The sequence below is a fragment of the Syngnathus typhle genome, linkage group LG5 (genome assembly GCF_033458585.1).
Source record: "Syngnathus typhle isolate RoL2023-S1 ecotype Sweden linkage group LG5, RoL_Styp_1.0, whole genome shotgun sequence".
NCBI lineage: Eukaryota > Metazoa > Chordata > Actinopteri > Syngnathiformes > Syngnathidae > Syngnathus > Syngnathus typhle.
Window position 1 is genome coordinate 4,526,736 of NC_083742.1, and position 20,425 is coordinate 4,547,160.

General features: G+C 46.1%; 2 protein-coding genes across 3 annotated transcripts in view; one reads left to right on the forward strand and one right to left on the reverse strand.

Moving 5' to 3' along the window:
• The window catches only part of LOC133153654 (endophilin-B2-like), a 62,192-nt gene that overhangs the window by 34,133 nt on the left and 7,634 nt on the right, over nucleotides 1–20,425 (forward strand). The window contains exon 13 of one of the 2 annotated variants that reach the window (XM_061277610.1): nucleotides 11,496–15,582. The exons of the other annotated variant lie outside the window; for it this stretch is intronic. The gene's annotated coding sequence lies outside the window, so the exon portion shown is untranslated. Of the gene's footprint in view, nucleotides 1–11,495; nucleotides 15,583–20,425 lie in introns of those variants that run through there. 2 annotated transcript variants of the gene reach the window in all.
• The window catches only part of LOC133153652 (multiple epidermal growth factor-like domains protein 9), an 80,792-nt gene continuing 63,284 nt past the window's right edge, over nucleotides 2,918–20,425 (reverse strand). The window contains exons 5-6 of the mRNA XM_061277601.1: nucleotides 10,786–11,055; nucleotides 2,918–4,782 (exon numbers count right to left, since the gene is read on the reverse strand). Of these exons, the coding sequence (XP_061133585.1) occupies nucleotides 4,283–4,782; nucleotides 10,786–11,055 (770 nt within the window). The 3' untranslated portion in view covers nucleotides 2,918–4,282. The remainder of the gene's footprint in view (nucleotides 4,783–10,785; nucleotides 11,056–20,425) is intronic.

Below are 20,425 nucleotides of genomic sequence, written 5' to 3' on the forward strand. Positions count from 1 at the left end.
GAGTACGCACACGCACTTGTGAGTGTGCACCGAGCTTTCTGACACGGCTCCCCGGAGTAAATGCGCGGACATCATACTCTTTCATCACAGCAACATCTTCATTACAAATATAACAGACGCACTTTCTGTTGATTTCTTTGAAGAAATACTCATTTTCCCAACGTGTTTGAAATATTCTACACTCACTTGCTATTTTGCGTTTCTTCAGTGCAGCCATATCTGGGGACTCGCGTTAAAAGATTTTCTTTGCTTGATTTCATTTGTGTGCCGGGCTCTATCTAGTGTTGAAACTGAGAAGTGCAACAGAGTTGAGCTCAAGTTTCTTGTGCGGGCCATATTCAATTATGTTTTCAGAATTTGCTGCGGGCCAATAAAAACTGGACCGCGGGCCGTAGTTTGGACACCCCTAATCTATAAGTACACCAAGAAATTCCATTTTTTGTATTCTTTCAATTATGGCTCCATCTATTTGTATTTGAATATCAGTTAGTTTGCGACGTTTACCAAAAATCATGAGTTTGGTTTTATTCTAATTACCGTTTTTTTTTTTTCATGTATAATGCGCCCCCAGGTATAATACGCACCCTAAAAATGGCATGTCAATGCTGGACAAAAGCCTGTACCCATGTATAATACGCACCCCAAATTTTTTTTTTTAACTCCCAATGATCGTCACACACGCATCTGGGTGTGGTGAAATTTGTCCTCTGCATTTGACCCATCCCTGTGTGATTTTGAGCCATCCCCTGGGGGAGAGGGGAGCAGTGAGCCGCAGCAGCGCCGCGCTCAGGAATCATTTGGTGATCTAGCCCCCCAATTCCAACCCTTAATGCTGAGTGCCAATTAGGGAGGCAATGGGTCCCATTTTTATAGTCTTTGGTATGGTCTTAATTAGGCTGGATGTATTTTTTTTTTTTGGCGTTGATTTTTTCCGACTGGCCGTAAAGGCACCACCGCGATCAGTTAGGTTAAAATGAAAAGCGGAAAGTGACGTGCGGACATGTGAAAAAGGCGGCTCTGTATGGGAGAGAAGTTGAAGAGGAATAAAAACACCCTTGGAAACCAAAACTTGCCCCTCGTCGTGACTTGGAGCCGCAACAAAGTTTCGGATTTGTGTAGGGTACATTGTGACAGCAAACGAGCAGGTGATCGAGCAAGCGTCTGATACGAGAGCATTGCGTTCGTATGGAGCGTGTTTGAAGTGAACAGCAGAGACGAAAGGAACAAGGCAAAGTGTTGTGAAATAAAATATTACCTGTAATACGCATTTTCTTATTTGCTGATTGTATTAAACTATCACATTCATTGTCAGTCAAAAAGAGAAGAGGACTATTCGCATCGGATCTATAGTGCGCATGCGCAGTGATACTGCCTCCTTATGACGTCCAGTACGCGATGGAGATTAAAAAACAATATTTGACAATAACACAGGTATCTGTTCCTGTCTTTGGTAATGTCACCCTGTCTTTTTGTTCCACGTCTTTGTCGGTCAGTCCTGTTGTTGGTTTTGTTATAGAGTTATGTTAGTTTACCAAGTCTGTTTTGAGTTCCTCCAATGAACCCTGGTCCAAGCTGCACTCGGTCGCCCTGCTCCTTTCCACACTCCATCCGTGACAAGATTTTCTTCAAAAATTGTTGTACCATGATTTTCTTAAAAAAAAAAAAAAAAAAAAGTTTTTTTTTTTTTTTTTTTAAATTGTACCCATGTATAATGCGCACCCCAGATTTTAGGACAATCCTTTAGTTAAATTCTGCGCATTATACATGGAAAAAAACGCTAAGTGTTAATTTATTAGAATCAAACCTTGTCTTTTTTTTTGTTATTTTATCAAATTTAAAAGTTCTACTAATTTTTCCCTGGGCAAATCATATTTGTATCAGCAGAAAATACCATTTCTAATAATGTGAATCCCGTAACGATCACGTTGTTCATCCTCGTGTACTGCTCGAGGTCTGCCATCCTCCCCTCCAGGTGAAAAATGCACTTATCGCATCTCCCCGAACAACTTCAAGATATCCTCTTGGTTCTTTTTTTTTTTTTTTTTTGATAACCCTAACCCTAACCCATCCGTAATAAAGAGCCTCAAGCAACTGTTTAAGGTTGCTGATTTCCCCCAGGAATGGCTTTGACTTTGGTCCCATTGCTCAGATTTGATAGTTCTGATGCGTCGCTCATCTCAGCTACGTATATTAATATTGTGAATATGGTCATAAAAAATATCACGACGGTATTAAAAAGGTATTAAATTCCACTTAAGAATCTTTGTACATACCCTGTTCTAACCATAGCAGATCCCACCTGCCACATCATTTTATGTGGCCAGTGAAAGCAAATCATGTCTGTCAACTCCCATGACGCTCACTAAAATCATTACCAAAATGTTTGTCATGAGTAATAACATTGAGATTTTGCAAGACTTTTTTACCATTTTTTAGTAACAAATAATAATTGAACAAACTTCTATACTTCATTAAATGCATTGTACCATGCAATGTATTCATCTTCAACTGAAAGAAAAGTATTATTCTTTAAATAAAATATTTACACTTGATCCCAGCTTTTTGTGAGGAATAAGGACCAGGCTAGCCTACAAATAGCTAAAATCCACAAATAACTGATACCCATTAAATGCATTGGAGGAGATTTTCAATTTATGCATTATAAATTTCAACATTAGTCAGCCCATTAAACTGTAACTACCAGAATCCCTCGCTGTACCCTGGTCAACGGTAGAACCCAGGGTGTTTTCTTTTTTTTTTTAAATCCACCCATGTTGTGTCGTGGCTGCTAACTAGCACTAAATGATTTGTTTTGTTCTAATTTCTGCATACAGTCACGACTAAATGCAGCTCAACAGTGACGATGGGCCACATAATAAAGGAAAAACGACTAGAAGATCATATGATGAAACACAAAGCCAGTTAGATCCTTTTTATTTACAAGTTGGAGTTCTGACTTCAGGGTATTATTCACATTTCAACTTTTATTACGAGTTGGCCGTGCATTCGAGTCCTCCATCTGGATATATGACAGTGACAATAAGAAAAAGAAATTATATAAAAAGCTGTGGGCTGACTTGCAACATGGCGCCCCGGTGAATGAGCCCGCTGAGTGACACTGCACACACAATATTCTACCTGTACAATTATTCACATTCATTCACTGTACACATTTACAAAGATCTTATTAGGGAAAAGAGACAGTACCTGAGGAATTAAGTCTCACAATTAGCATTACTCATTATTCTCAGCGGTAAAAATTTGTACAGACAAACAATGGAAGTCGGAGCAACAGAGACCAAGATGGATCTTTCACACCGGTGCAAATTTGATTCGTGATTGCCTGCAGGTTCAGGAATGTTTATTATAACCAAATTTATATTCAAATATTATTTGTGTTTCACTGATAACAATTGATCACCAACCCCATCTCTACATCGATGTGAACACTTTCTCAAATAGTTGCTGCCAACCAGCAAAAGAGCAGACGCGACTGTGGCTGGTGAAAATTTCCCTTAGGATTTTATGTCACTGGCCTGTAGTTGTTATGTGTTTTCATGAAAAGTTGTTGATGCTTCTGGGGAAAAAAAAACCAACACAAACAAAAAACAGTCATCTCGGATACATCAGGTGTACTGGCATGCGTTCAGAAAAAAAGCTATCAACAAGAGATGCATATCCCAGCAGCCTTCATTGTACCCTCTCTGGAAAACTATACATGAAAACGAAATTGGTCAATTATACCTGCCATTCAACAGCACACAAGATAAAACACAGTGTACAAACACATCACAGCAGTGTTTCTCTCAAAAATGAAATGTCAACCAAATAAATAATACATGAAAGAATACAAATTAAATAACAATCATTGTCTCAGTTTAAGAGTAAGCGTGATCAACTCAAACAGTCAAACGTTCATTTTACAAAAGGTGAAAATGCTTGGCTCATTAAGTCCTCGAACTGGTGTTCCGATCATTATTTCGGCATACATGCTCCAATTGCTAAACAACTCAGCACACTGTCCTCTCAATACACTACATCAATAAAACACTTTTCTTTGGACACTTCTCACGGTTCACTCATTCTCTATAAAAACCCTATCAAAAAAGGGGAAATGTATTCTCTCACATGTGGCATGATGTCATTGTCAGTTTGAGGAGCTGTGAAGTGCCGCAGACAGCAGTCAGTCATACATGAGGGGGCTTTGGATTTGGTACTTTGCAGCAGCTTTGTGTGATTTGTAAATGGAAGAAGTCCAGTCCTGGGATGCGTGGGTGGGGTGCTAAGCCTTGTAGCAGTTGCCCTGCGTGGTGAGTGCTAGCTGACCATTGGGTGCCACCTCGTTGGCCTCATCCTCCAGGAGGCCTGACACGTCAGCATTGGGAATGCTGTCGTGATAGCTGCTGAAGCTGATGTTGTCCTCTTTGAGTTCGATGGTCCAGAAAGGCGCGTTGAGTTTCCGGTTCTGGTATTCTCTGTAAGTGTACACGCCTCCAACAAAGCCCAAGAGCACTACCACCACCAGGATGATGACGGCCAGGATAATGATGTTGAACTGCGTCCAGGAGACGTCAGTCAGAACTGCCGTGGTGTTGTCGGTGGGGCTGCTCAAACTAGTCAACAGGGCCTGAGTGGTGGCGGCTGTGCCCAGTGTCGTGCTCCAGTTGCCGCTGGATGTGGAGGTGGGGATGCCTCTTGGACTGCTGCTAGAGGATGAAGCTGGACTGAAAGTGGGGGCCTCTGTTGTGGTGTAACCTGCTGGTGTGGGAATGTGCTGAGGCACTGTGGAGAGGAGAGTGATAAATCCATTCAACAATTACACCTTCATTCAACAGTAATGACCTGTTAATTAAACAGTATAGTACACTATTTTTCTTATAACGGAGTATGTCCCTGTCATGAGTCCAAGTGTTGCATTGTTGGTAAAAGCTGACACCTAGTGGCCAAAACGCCAAACTATCAAAGTAAAAAGTCTTCACAAACAAGACCTTTTGCCAATTATTGAGAACACTTAAAGGCATTACAGACGATCTTTCCGTTCAGTTTCTCAGTTTTTGAATACTGCGCATGAAGATGGTGTTACTCGTATACATCACCCTTGGCAAGTTTAATTTGTGGATGGATGCTTATCTCTGTCAAACATTTTAACATATCCCTTAAAAAAAATAATTCAAATGGGCAGTTTGTGTGCGCACGACTGGGGGCGTTTCCTCAAGTAATCGATGAAATAATGGATAGAATTTTAAAAATATTTGTTTGTGATAGCCCCATTCTTATCTTCCCCATAATTCGTAGCTGGAGGCTGATAAACTAAATTCCAAATGCCATGTTAGTTTCTACTAAAAGAGATCGTGTTCAACTCTACCTTCCTGAAATCCACTCAACTCTCTGTACTTCGCCACATGTAAAAAAATCTAATTCAAACAAAACATACCAAATAACTCATGCATCAAAATTTAACAAGTAAATGCAGACTTTTAAATATATCTTTGTTTAAAAAAAAATAATAATAATTGTCATGTCCCTGGGCTAGTCTAACGACAAAGGCCTCCTATAAAATTTTGAAGTGAAGTTAAAATCTGTCTGTTGCCTTATAAAGCACTAAATGATCAAGTACCATTAAACCTTAAACCATTCCTGGTGCCTTACCAACGTACTGGAGCACATAAGTGCCAAAATGCAAATTAACTTGTCCTCAAAATCTGCAAACATAGTCCAACTTTCCCTTTTCAGACAATGGGTTCTTTCTAAGCAGCTCCCTGATTTAGCTGAAACTGTTTTGTACACAACGCTGATATACAGTATTTGCCTTTTGTATGAATGACAGTGGATGGGTTTGCCTGCCCCTATGATCCTAGGAGCCATGTTGTCTGGGGCTTCATGCCCCTGGTAGGCTCACCCATGGCAAACGGGTCCTAGGTGAGGGGCCAGACAAAGCACGGCTCAAAAAGCCCCTTATGATGAAAAAGATATATGGACACAGATTTCCCTCGCCCGGACGCGGGTCACCGGGGCCCCCCCTCTGGAGCCAGGCCTGGGGGCGGGGCTCGAAGGCGAGCGTCTGGTGGCCGGGCCTTCGCCCATGGGGCCCGGCCGGGCACAGCCCGAAAAGGAAATGTGGGTCCCCCTTCCCATGGGCTCACCACCTGTGGGAGGGGCCAAAGGGGTCGGGTGCAGTGCAAGCTGGGCGGCGGCCAAAGGCAGGGACCTTGGCAGTCTGATCCCCGGCTGCAGAAGCTGGCTCTTGGGACATGGAATGTCACCTCTCTGGCTGGAAAGGAGCCCGAGCTGGTGTGCGAGGCAGAAAAGTTCCGACTAGATATAGTCGGACTTGCCTCCACGCACAGTTTGGGTTCCAGTTCAAGCCCTCTCGAGAGGGGCTGGACTCTCTTCCACTCTGGAGTTGCCCACGGTGAGAGGCGTCGAGCAGGTGTGGGTATACTTATTGCCCCCCGGCTGGGCGCCTGCACATTGGGGTTCACCCCGGTGAACGAGAGGGTAGCCTCCCTCCGCCTTCGGGTGGGGGGACGGGTCCTGACTGTTGTTTGTGTCTATGCACCAAACGGCAGTTCAGAGTACCCACCCTTTTTGGAGTCCCTGGAGGAGGTGCTGGAGAGCGCTCCTTCCGGGGACTCCATCGTTCTACTGGGTGACTTCAATGCTCACGTGGGCAATGACATTGAGACCTGGAAGGGCGTGATTGGGAGGAACGGCCCCCCCGATCTGAACCCGAGCGGTGTTCTATTATTGGACTTCTGTGCTCGACACGGATTTTCTATAATGAACACCATGTTCAAACATAAGGGTGTCCATGTGTGCACTTGGCACCAGGACACCCTAGGCCGCAGTTCGATGATCGAATTTGTAGTCGTGTCATCGGATTTGCGGCCGCATGTTTTGGACACTCGGGCGAAGAGAGGGGCGGAGCTGTCAACTGATCACCACCTGGTGTTGGGTTGGCTCCGATGGTGGGGGAAGATGCCGGTCCCACCTGGCAGACCCAAACGTTCTGTGAGGGTCTGCTGGGAACGTCTGGCGGAATCCCCTGTCAGGAAGAGCTTCAACTCCCACCTCCGGCAGAACTTTTCCCACGTCCCGGGGGAGGCGGGGGACATTGAGTCCGAGTGGACCTTGTTCCGCGCCTCCATTGTTGAGGCGGCCGACCGGAGCTGTGGCCGTAAGGTCATTGGTGCCTGTCGTGGCGGCAATCCCCGAACCCGCTGGTGGACACCGGCGGTAAGGGATGCCGTCAAGCTGAAGAAGGAGTCCTATCGGGACGTTTTGGCCTGCGGGACTCCGGAGGCAGCTGACAGGTACCGGATGGCCAAGCGGAACGCGGCTTCTGCGGTTGCTGAGGCAAAAACCCGGACGTGGGAGGAGTTTGGCGAGGCCATGGAGAATGACTTCCGGACTGCTTCAAGGAAATTCTGGTCCACCATTCGGCATCTCAGGAGGGGGAAGCAGTGCAACGTCAACACTGTTTACAGTGGAGATGGCGTGCTGCTGACCTCGACTCGGGACGTCGTGTGTGGGTGGGGAGAATACTTCGAAGACCTCCTCAATTCCACCGACACGCCTTCCATTGCGGAAGCAGGGCCTGGGGACTCTGAGGCGGACTCTCCAATCTCTGGGGTCGAAGTCACTGAGGTAGTTAAAAAACTCCTCTGTGGCAAGGCCCCGGGGGTGGACGAGATCCGCCCGGATTTCTTAAGGGCTCTGGATGTTGTGGGGCTGTCATGGCTGACATGTCTCTACAACATCCCGTGGACATTGGGGACAGTGCCTCTGGATTGGCAGACTGGGGTGGTGGTTCCCCTCTTTAAGAAGGGGGACCGGAGGGTGTGTTCCAATTACAGGGGAATTACACTCCTCAGCCTCCCTGGTAAGGTCTATTCAGGGGTGCTGGAGAGGAGCAGGGCTCGAAACTAACGATTGCCCGATTGCCCGGGGCAAGTAGCGATGGCAGACGGGCAAGTAGAATTTTTCCTCACTTGCCCGAACTTGCCCTGCCATAATACCATGTTTTCAAGCTGTAAAAAGACGATTTTGTGCATAATTTCTCGCAACTTCTGCCGCTTCTGGTCCGACATTTTGTTTTCTAGGGAGCGGTTAGTTTCTCGTGTAAGTCTGCAATACATTGATAACGGCAAAGCGCTTCGTAATTAAATGCATGCTCCCTCACTCGTCCCTGGCTCTTCTGCGCCTGCGCACCAGCAGAGCTTGTTTCCGGTTGAGCGAGGGAGGAGGGGCAGAGGGCCAGGAGGGCAGAATACATGGAAAGGCAGAGGGCCAGGAGGGACTGAATGAATTTTGGTACTACAGTAGACTAGTGTGGTTTAATTGCATCAAAAGTTCTACACTGTACTAAAACAGGCTGCAGGCACAATATGATGGAATAAAAACATATGAAGGCAAAACTTATAGTGTTGTCTTTTTTATTGCAAAAATGTGTCGGGCAAGTAAAAATCCACTCCAAAAAAATTCGGGCAAGTAAAATTTTGTTTCGGGCAAGTAAAATTTTCTCCAACTTGCCCGAGGGCAACTTGGGCAAAAAATAAGCTTCGAGCCCTGAGGAGGGTCTGTCGGGAGGTCGAACCTCGGATTCAGGAGGAACAGTGTGGCTTTCGTCCTGGCCGTGTAACAGTGGACCAGCTCTTCACCCTCAGCAGGATCCTCGAGGGTGCATGGGAGTTCGCCCAACCAGTCCACATGTGTTTTGTGGACTTGGAGAAGGCGTTCGACCGTGTCCCTCGGGAGGTTCTGTGGGGGGTGCTTCGGGAGTACGGGGTACAGAGCCAACTGATAAGGGCGGTTTGGTCCCTGTATCACCGATGCCAGAGTTTGGTCCGCATTTCCGGCAGTAAGTCGGATTCGTTTGTCGCTGCCCTTTGTCACCGATTGTGTTCATAATTTTTATGGACAGAATTTCTAGGCGCAGCCGGGGCGTTGAGGGTGTCCGGTTTGGGGACCTCAGCATTGCGTCTCTGCTTTTTGCAGACGACGTGGTGCTGTTGGCTTCTTCAGGCCGTGATCTCCAGCTATCACTGGAGCGGTTCGCAGCCGAGTGTGAAGCGGTCGGGATGAGGGTCAGCACCTCCAAATCAGAGTCCATGGTCCTCGATCGGAATGGGTGGAATGCCCTCTCCGGATCGGGGATGAGATCCTGCCCCAAGTGGAGGAGTTTAAGTATCTTGGGGTCTTTTTCATGAGTGAGGGGAGGATGGAGCGCGAGATCGACAGGCGAATCGGTGCAGCGTCGGCAGTAATGCGGACTCTGTATCGGTCCGTCGTGATAAAGAAAGAGCTGAGCCAAAAGGCAAAGTTCTCAATTTGCGCTCCTACCCTCGCCTATGGTCACGAGCTATTGGTCGTGACCGAAAGAACGAGATCCCGGATACAAGCGGCCGAAATGAGTTTTCTCCGCAGGATGTCCGGGCTCTCCCTTAGAGATAGGGTGAGAAGTTGCTGCTCCTCCACGTTGAGAGGAGCCAGATGAGGTGGCTTGGGCATCTCATCAGGATGCCTCCTGGACGCCTCCCTGGGGAGGTGTTCCGGGCATGTCCCACCGGTAGGAGACCCCCGGGACGACCCAGGACGCGCTGGAGAGACTATGTCTCTCAGCTGGCCTGGGAACGTCTTGGGATCCCCCGGGATGAGCTAGATGAAGTGGCTGGGGAGAGGGAAGTCTGGGAGTCCCTCTTGAAGCTGCTGCCCCCGCGACCCGACCCCGGATAAGCGGAAGAAGATGGATGGATGGATGAATGGCAGCAGGGTACAGTAACTTCTTCCACCAAACGGAAGAATATTTCATTTTTGTACCTGTCACTATGTTGCTGGCATAGATGATTAAGAATGCATTTCTTAAATATTAAATTAAGTAATAACAATAAAGACCAACAGTAATAATAATAATGCTGTGAACATACTGTGTTTGTGGAATGTCTCAAAAAGCAGATGAAGGACCACTACAAATCTAACAGTGACCTAAAACTTTTACATAGTAGTGCATCTTTGTTAAATCTACCCAAAAACATTTGAAAGCAGCTTCACGGTTTTTGTTAGCTGTTTGTGAATTTATGCTTGTGAGCTACGTTTGCTCATGTCTTGTGTATCTGTTTGCTGGGGGCTTGACCTCCACGTTCATAAAAAACTATTGACGACACTGGTTCACAGTCTAGTTTTGTCCCAGTTGATATGGCACAAAACATAGCAAACTTTTATGTTTTGCCTCACTATTTTTACAAGAATTTTATGTGCCTTCAGTGCTTCTGGTATGGTTATGAATTTGTTTTTCCAATTGATTGAAAATAAGCAAGCTTTCATTAGTCCGTATTTTGCAGTCTGGACAACAAGTCGTGTATGGAATAATTTATTAAGACAAAACCTATTGTCATTATTTTGTGAATCTCAAAACAAATGAAGAAATACTAATAGAGCATATAAGATCGTAACTTAAAGCTGAAGTCAACTCAAAAAGGTTCTTTACAAGAATACGTTCTGTGCGCCCCCAGTAGTCTAAACACAGTCTGATTAATACTGTATTGCATATGTCACATGACCAAACCCAGAAAACAGGTAACGTTTGCAACCTGAGCCTTTACGGTCACATTATTTTAAATCGACAGACCGTGGCAGTAAGAGGCAAAATGGCAAGCCGCCAGGGATGGACAAATATTTTTTTGTGCTTAATTCAACTTCCACAAACGCAGTCAAAATATCATGCTTAGCGTAGTGATGACAAATATAACATTTTGGACCTGCCTTAAATTGATGTTAAATACTTACTTAGACGGCTGCAGTTGTGAGCCCTGGCGTCCCCTGCAAATCCAGGAGCACAGAGCTGGCACTGGGGCCCAACAGTGTTGTTAATGCAACTGAGGCAGTGGCCAGTGTCGGGGTCACAAAGCTGGGTGGGACCCTGAGGATCTGCATTTCCACTACAGTCACACGGCATGCAAGCATCAGGTGCTTTGTAGAAGCCAGCACTGCACCGGTCACACTGTAGGCCAGAGTACGGGTGAAGGCACTGGTCACACACTGGGGAGCCACTGGGATCTGAACAAGAACACACAGCAGTACCTATCAGAGGGCTGATGATCAAACAAAAAAGAATGCTGTAAAGTCACAAAATTCACGTCTTTGACATAAGACCATGAAATATTGAAAGGTATCATCTTTGCTGATGCAGAACCAGTGCAGACAGGCCCACACAGTGAAAGGTAATGTGTATCCCACTTCATTTCTCTCAGCTTTTATGAAATCACTTAGGACTGAACCACTAGGTGGTTCGCGACAATATAGTATACTGTGCATATGTGACACAGGCAAACCCATAGATGACACAGTGTCCAGCTATCATTGATAAGCAAGAAAAGAAGTTAAAATGCAACTTCTCTCTTATCCCTGATTTAAAAATAGATGAATGAGGATAGGTGGTGTTGAGATGAATGAATGGATAAACACTACTTCACACAAAAACGCTTGTGTGCCTGCAGTGGTGGCTCGTGCAGAGGGCTCCAGGACGCCGCCCAACTATGCATAGTGGACACCACATGACTTTTCTTTAAGACCCGATAAAAAATTACATCAAAATACAATATTTTGGGGGGATGAGCATGATAAATGAAATATACCGTAATTTTCGGACTATAAATCGCTCCGGAGTATAAGTCGCACCAGCCATAAAATGCCCAAAAATGTGTATAAAAAACATATATGTCGCTCCGGAGTATAAGTCGCATTTTGGGGGGCAATTTATTCGACAAAATCCAACACCAAGAACAGACATGAATGAGCAACAACAGGCTAAACGATACGGTATGCTAACGTGACAAACACAAACGAGGAGTTGAGAACGGGCCTGACGTAACATTCAGTTATTTAAAAAAAAACTATTACATAAATAACACGTTTATAAAACCATCTGTGTCACTCCAATTCATTAAATCCATCGATCGTCCTTTGTCAACAATGCTGTGTGCCGCGCCGCAGTTCAAATTATTCCACAGGCACATACAACGATATGTAAACTATATTTTAAATAACTATCACATAAACAACAATATTATCAAACCATTTGTGTCACTCCAAATCATTAAATCCATTGATCAAATTTCTCGTCCTTTATGTCATCCTGGTGACAGAGGACATGTCCCGAGGATATGGCGCTTTAAAGTGTTAATTACTTTATTTGATTTGTTTCTCTCTATTTTTCATGTTTTGAATATGTTCAAGATAAAGATATCAAACTTTGATCAACTATACTTGTAAGTAAGTGATGTGTTAATGATCAAGTAAAAATTTGTGAAAAAAACCATATATGTCGCTCCTGAGTATAAGTCGCCCCCCCACCCAAACTATGAAAAAAAACGCGACTTATAGTCCGAAAATTACGGTAGTCATTGCTGAGTACATTTATTTCGTTCATCTCTTGTCTGCTTTAGTGATGTCACACCCGCTCTGCCCGGATGTCATTGTATGGGGCCAGGGCATGGATGCTCGGGTCCGCACACACATACAATATTATAGAAGTTCCAAATAACTTATTAATTACTAAAGATATTTTCTGTCTCTTTGCTTTAAATGTATTTATTTATTGATTTTGTCAATGATTTTATCTGACTCTTGTATCTTTTTTGCAACTGTAAAGCGCTTTCATTGCCTCGTGTATGAATTAGGCTCTATAAGCAAACTTGCCTTGCCTAAATAAATAAACAAACAAACAAACAAACAACTTGTTGACGATTCAAATTAATTGTCGACTATTTTGTAATCTTAGCAATTTAGTATACAGATGAAAGAACCATATTGTAGAGATGGTATTTCTGTTTGTGGTGGGAAACTGAGCAATAAATCTCTGACTGAGAGTAGATTTTCTTTGCTACAGCAGCAATGCTTCATTGATAATTTCAAGCTCTGAATGTGTTGCACAAGGTAGAGTCTAGATCTAGTTGTAACGCAGAGCACTCCCTGCCACAGTAAACTGACATTCGTTTGCAGTAGAACTTAATTAAGGGCTCCAAATCTATGGTTGTAAATATATGCACATTGTTGTGGTCACATCTCAACACACTTTCACATGTTAATGCATCATCCTGAAATATACATATGCATTCATCCTGGTTCTTGAAGTTAAAAATATTGCATCAGATTTGTGCTTCTAGACCAGGGTTGGGCAAACTACGGCCCGCGGGCCACATCCGGCCCACGGGACCGTTTAATCCGGCCCGCCAACCCTGAACAAATTGTATTATTAAACTTTTTTTTTTTTTTTTGGTCATTTTGCCTGCAATGACTGCGTTTTCCCAGTAGATGGCGAAGCGCTCGCCTGCGCATTTACTACCGGAAGCCGTGTCAGAAAGCTCGGTGCACACTCACAAGTGCGTGTACGTACTCAGTAGTACGGACTTGGCGCACTCTCGCTCTATTTGTATCAGTCCCGAATTTAGAGCGTGGGCTTTGACGACAGCATTCTTATAATTCGCGCGCTGAGCTTTCAGATGCAGTTTTGCGCTAAAGCCACCCACAAACCTTCCCCTGGGATCCTTCCATTAAAATGAGTGGCCCGAAAAAAAGAAGTGAGTGCCGAATGTTAAAAAAGAGTGGCCAATTTGGCTCGACGTACGCGACGTGACGTTCAGCCACATCAACATCAACCCGTCACAGATCAAGGTAAACGGACCAACACCTCGGATCTCGCCTAAGAATTGCCACAACAAATTTTACTCCAGACTATGACGCACTAGCAAAAAAGGGAGACCAACAACACTGTTCCCACTGAAAATGAACGGGAGGCTCTCAAGTTTATTGTAAAAAAATGCATTTTGAATATGATTTGTACACATAGCAGGGATTGAAACTAGCGACCATTCTCATTTTCAAACAATGCAGGATGCTCAAGGACATTGATGCACCACCTATTTGCGACTAATCTTAACCTGTAAAGTTCTTAAGGCTTACTTTAAGGAGGTGTTTCCCGTTTCCTCACCTCTGTTACCAGGTGTTTGCGAGTGAAAACTCTGCTCTGATTTTCAGATACCCCTCACCGTGTTGCTGTTTTGATTACTTTATTTCAATGGTTCCCAAACTTTTGCAGGCTGGCGCCCCCTTTGGCTCCCCAGTGAATTCCTAGCGCCCCCTCCTCCCCCCCCCCCCCCCTCGGCACATATGTAAAGAACACCTCTTTCTTGATATTTGGTTTGCTGCAATTTGAAAAGACAAAAGGTTAAAAACAAATGTGTATTTCACAAATAAAACCCAATTTAGTATTTAGTAAACAAATTTAATTTTTTAGCAGTTAACGGTTTCAGCAACATAGAACTGTAAATAAACATTCAACCAGTAACCTTCATTGTCTCACACGTAATATTAATGGGATGGATGTGCTTGGTGCAGGGACATAAGCTTCTCAACATCAGGCTGGAACTCACTAAGAAGAAGTCGTAGATCCCCGCGGTCAGTAATTTTCAGTCGGTTTCTTTGCTTGGAAAGAAGCAAGGTGACTGCACTGAAGCCTGGTTAGTTAGCCTGTCGCCACATATTAGCTTTGCGGGCTCGACTGGGGAAACATGTCACGTGACCGGGACGAGCGTCTTTACCTGAATTAATTGATCGTCGATAAAAAAAAAATTCTGTGCGGCTTGGCGGCCCGGTACCAAGTGACCCACGGACCGGTACCGGGCCGCGGCCCGGTGGTTGGGGACCATTGCCCTAACCAGCTCAACACAACACAACACGGCGCGTTCTGGCGAGTCCCCAATTTCATGTTGACTTGAACTCAAGATGATGTTGACCGCCAGAATGCGGTTTTTATTATAAGATAAAATTCTGAACATTACAAGCTTGAAATTACAAACCTGAGCTTTTGCTTTTGTAGCTATGCTGTCGTATCTGACTGGGCCAGAGCGGCGTGCGTGTTGTGTACAAATCGACTGCCGCCCCCCTACCGCCCCCCTACCGCCCCTTTCTTCCTCACCGCCCCCCCAGAGCTTTCCACCGCCCCCAGGGGGGCGGTACCGCCCACTTTGGGAACCACTGCTTTATTTGGATGTATGCTTTCACCGATTCTTCAAGATGATATATTTGGTCAGAATGTTTGCCGTTTGATGTGATCTCATAAGATAAATATCTTTCATTAATCCAGTGCTTCTCAATTATTTTCTGTTACGCCCCCCCCTAGCAAGAAGAAAACTATTCGCGCCCCCCTCCCCACCGTGACTATCCTAACTTGTCTTGTAAGCCGTAAAATGTTGCACTGTCGCAAACGTGACAGAAGTAACAATGAGAGCGCCACTGCCCCCTGCTGTAGTAAACGCGCAATTACACTTTATTCTAGTACTGCCAAAAAAAAAGCCTGTTCCCCAGGGTCACACGCGCCCCCCCAGGAATAGCACCGCGCCCCCCAAGGGGGGCGCGCCCCACTATTTGAGAAGCACTGCATTAATCTGACCTGCAGGCACTGAAGTGATGGACATTGTTATTCATAATAACAGTGTCGTATTTTATGAGAATCACTGATAGCAGTTTTTTAGTGAATTATTATTTTTTTAATGCTGTTAATAAATGCATTTGTTTTCAAACAAATTGTTTGGAATATCCATGCTTTACTACCTACTAAAAGCCAAGATCTTTTATGCAATGACCTTTACAGGTCGCTTATATGACTTCACACAACGCCTACGTCCATCTGCTCCTGGTCCGGCCCTCCGGTCCAAATTTAGAACCCAGTTCGGCCCGCGAGTCAAAAAGTTTGCCCACCCCTGTTCTAGACATTATCATATTATTTGTCAACAAGCAAAGTTGCACAAATTGGGATTGAGTGACCTTTGTGCTCCAGGCTTTGTCTGCCCTAGTTTTACACTGCACCTAAATGCTTTTAGCAAGCAGCATTCTGGGGTCATTGACTGTAGCTGTCAAGTCCTGATACCTACAATTTAGTCAATTGTAGGGTTTGAATGTAGTTGCAGAGATACAAGTTATTCACACCAGTTTTCACCATAAACATAGTTCACAGTATGGCAGGCAGGATGTTTTTGGTCTAATTAGTGAGTATTTGTTGGGAAAACCCACTCCACTATTCAGTCTTCAAGCTTCTAGCGTCTTTGTGAGAAAACTCTTCTGCACACAGCAGTTCTTCTCAAAATGTTTGGTTTTAGTTGGAGACGCATTCAAGTTATTTGGGAATAACACTATGGTTTTAATTGAGTCACAGTGGGTCTACAGAAGAGCACATTTTTTTCGTCCAAAGTTCTGAAGTGAAGAGAAAGATGAAAGGCTATTCCTGCTTTGGTTCTGACCTTAACCGCTCTATTGTGTGGTACATTAACCGGATACTGTCAGCGCAACCTGCACGGTCATTCATAACTGTGTCCACTTCTCGTTTCCACATACGTACTATATATTTACAACTAAAGGTATTTCCGGTGGTCTTCATTTGAGGTGAAAGCGGTGTGCACTTGGGGGCGCAAAGTGTAAACACTGTACCACAAAATGTTTTGCGCAGTGTGTTTGACTCAAATATTGCACCCAATAAAGAGTGACTAGCAGCTCATTGACATTAAAAGTTGCTGTATTTTTTTTTTTATTATGTATCTTATTGAATTTATAGAATTTAAAGGGAGGGTAAAGTGGGGATGGTTCATTTTTCACTAGCCTAGTTTATGTATTTCTTTAATTAGGAAAACGAAAAAAAACATTTTCTATTTTATCCATTCTGTATGAAGAAATAATGAAACAAAAGCCTTTCAAAACGCCCACTTTTAGTGAGGAATAGGGCTACACACCCTTCCCCTCCATGTCTTGGTTGATGATGTTACGGAAGGAAGCAATCACAAGTTTCCCATTGGAAGTCATTGTACAGGGAGGTGTTTTAAGTGACTTTAAACATGGTTTAAACACGAAAGTGTCAGCTCAGCCAGGATGCTCTCCCCAGACCGCGTCACAACGCCGGGAGATTGTCTTATTGGAAGGAATGCCAGCACCTGACTTCCAGCGAGGAAGCCGATCCCTCAGTTAAGTGTCTATGTTTAAAGCACCTCCTTTTTGGAGAGGGGGTGTAGGTGGTATCCCATACGTGGACTTCAGGGGAAATCAAAGTCAAAGTCTGCTTTATTGTCAATCTCTTCACATGCCAAGACACACAAAGAAATCGAAATTACATTTCCACTATCCCACGGTGACAAGACATAGTACACGACATACATACAAGCAAACAACACAAAATAAGAACAAGAACGCACAAACAATGAAGAATAAGAGTGATGAATAAATAATAAATAAACAAATACCACAATAAATAAGAGGCGCAAAACGGAGCAAGTGTGCATACAGCAGACAGTCAGAAGATAGCGCAAAAGTACAGGACGCTACGCAGAAGGGGGGAGAGAGTTCAGGATCCTAACAGCCTGGAGTATGAAGCTGTTGGTGAGTCTGGTGGTGCGGGAGCGCAGGCTCCTGTACCTCTTCCCAGAGGGCAGAAGATCGAACAAAGAGTGAGCGGGATGACTCGCATCACTCACAATCGTGGTCGCCTTGCGGGTGAGATGGGGTGTAAATGTCTTTCAAGGAGGGGAGTGAAGCACCAATAATCTTACCAGCCGTGTTCACTATGCACTGGAGGGCCTTCATGTTGTAGTCAGTGCAGCTACCACCCCAAACAGCAATACAACTAGAGAGGACGCTCTCAATGTTGCCACGGTAAAATGTAGTCATGACGGCCGGAGGAGCACACGCTCGCCTGAGTTTCCGCAGGAAGTACAGGCGGCGCTGGGCCTTCTTCGCCAGTGATGCGGTGTTGGTGGACCAGGAGAGATCCTCACTGATGTGCACCCCCAGGAACCTGGTGGTTCTCACTCTCTCCACCACAGCACCGTCGATGGTCAGCGGCAGGTGTTGCGTGTGACCCTTCCGGAAGTCAACAACAATCTCCTTGGTCTTGTTGACGTTCAGCAGGAGGTTGTTGTCCCTGCACCACGTGGTCAGAAGGTCAACCTCCAACCTGTATTGAGTCTCGTCGCCCTTGGTGATGAGACCCACCAGAGTCGTATCGTCAGCAAATTTTACCATACGGTTGGTGCTGTAGGTCGCAGCGCAGTCATGCGTCAGTAGGGTGAAGAGCAGCGGACTGAGCAGCGGACTGAGCATGCAGCCTTGGGGGCCCCCGTGCTCAGCGTGATGCTGGCGGAGATCTTGTCGCCAACACGTACCACCTGAGGTCTCTGACTGAGGAAGTCTAGTAGCCAGTTGCAGAGGCAGGTACTGAGGCCCAGCTTGGCGAGTTTGCAGATGAGTCGTTGTGGCACAATGGTGTTGAAGGCAGAACTGAAGTCCACAAACAGCAATCTCACATACGAGTCCCTACTCTCCAGGTAGGTGAGGGCCGAGTTGAAGGCAGAGCAGATGGCATCCTCAGAGGACCGTTTGGCTCGGTACGCAAACTGGAAGGGGTCTATGGTGGGGGGTAGAATGGATCTGATGTGCTCCATGACAAGCCGCTCAAAGCACTTCATGATGATGGGCGTCAGTGCGACGGGGCGGTAGTCATTGAAGCAGGACGGGGCAGGTTTCTTCGGCACAGGTACGATGGTGGCAGCCTTGAAACACGAAGGGACGACGGCTTGCTGCAGGGAAATGTTGAAGATGTCCGTGAAGATGACCCGTCAGCTCCCCAGCGCAGTCCTTCAGCGCTCGACCCGGGATGTTGTCAGGGCCCACCGCCTTACGAGTGTTGATAGCGGCAAGCGCCCTCCTCACGCTATCAGCAGAGAGGCACAGGGGCTGCTCTTGTGGAGGAGGAGGGGCCTTCAGCGGGCAAGTGTTGTTCTGAGCGTCGAAGCGAGCAAAGAAGCGATTGAGATCGTTGAGCAGACGGATGTCGCCCTCACAGCTCTGCGGCGCGGGCTTGTAGTCCGTGATGTCCTTGAAGTGGGCGGTAATCCTGCAAGAGAACGCCCTTTTCGCCTCCTTGATGCCCCGGGACAGGTCGGCCCTCGCTGCCCTCAAGCCAGCCTCATCCCCCGCTCTTTGTCCCTGGCCCTCAGAAGCCTGAGGACATCCCCAGTCAGCCACGGCTTCCAGTTAGCCCGAGTGACGATGTATTTCGAGTGGGTCACATCATCAATGCACTTCGCGACATAAGGGGAAACAGAGTCAGTATACTCCTCTATGTCCGTTCGATCATTGTAAGTGGCCGCCTGCTTAAACATTTCCCAGTCAGTAGAGCCAAAGCAGTCTCGAAGCACATCAGAGGCACCCTCAGGCCACACTCTAACCCGCTTGCGAACCGGCCTGGGTGCTTTCACCATTTGTCTGTATGCGGGCAAAAGCATAACAGTGATATGGTCAGAAAGTCCAAGATGGAGGAGGGGGGCGGCTTTGAAAGCTCCTTTATGTGAGGGGTAGACCAGGTCCAGGAAGCTGTCGCCACGTGTTGGAAAATCAACATGTTGGTGAAGCCTCGGAAAAACAGACTTCAGGTTAGCGTGATTAAAATCCCCAGCGAAGATGGTGAAACCGTCAGTGCGCCGTCTGTTGTTCACTGACAGACTGGTACAGTTCACTAAGAGCCGCGATCCTGTCGCCTTCGATTTTGGAAGGCGGGATGTATACCGCGACTAGCAGAATCGCAGTAAATTCCCTCGGCAGGTAAAAAGGACGGCACTTAATGATCACAAACTCCGCCAGTGGCGAGCAGTGCTTGCATACCACTACAGAGTCCCGGCACCATTCGTCACGGATGTAGACGCATATTCCACCTCCTCGCGATTTTCCCCCTTTTACAATGGCCCGGTCCGCCAGATAGCACGCTAGCCGCTCCAGATGTACAGCAGAGTCCGGAATGTTGACAGTCAACCAAGTCTCAGTGAACACGAGCACACACAGCAGTTATGCACTGTCCGGTTCGTAGATCTCAGCAGGCAAACGTAATCCATTTTGTTGTCCAGCGATTGAATATTCGCCAGAAGAAAGGAAGGCACGGCCGGGCGAGCTGGGTTGGCCGCCAGCCTGCCCCGGACGCCTCCGCGCTTGCCCCTCTTCAGCCTCCTCGCACACCGCTTCCGACGCTCCCTAACCGGGGGAGGAATAGCAGGCGAGTCCGGCGACGTTTCACGACGGAGCAGTCCGAGCTCCTTTGATGTCCCCGCTTCAAAGTCCAGAACGCCACAAAACTCGCTTTCGCCGATGTCGAGCAGAACCTGCCTGCTGTACTTGTAGCACGACTCAGTACGACGAGACGAACACACAAAACTTTCCGACAAACACTCATTAAACAAACAAAACACCGTACGGGCGGGACAGAGCGAGGTCGCTGCGTGTGCATGCGCCGCCATCTTGCAAATGCAAGTCAAATGAAGCAATACAGATTTCAACTGAATATGTATATAACAACATGAAAAATTCAGCTTACATAAAGCCTCTCGGAACGCAT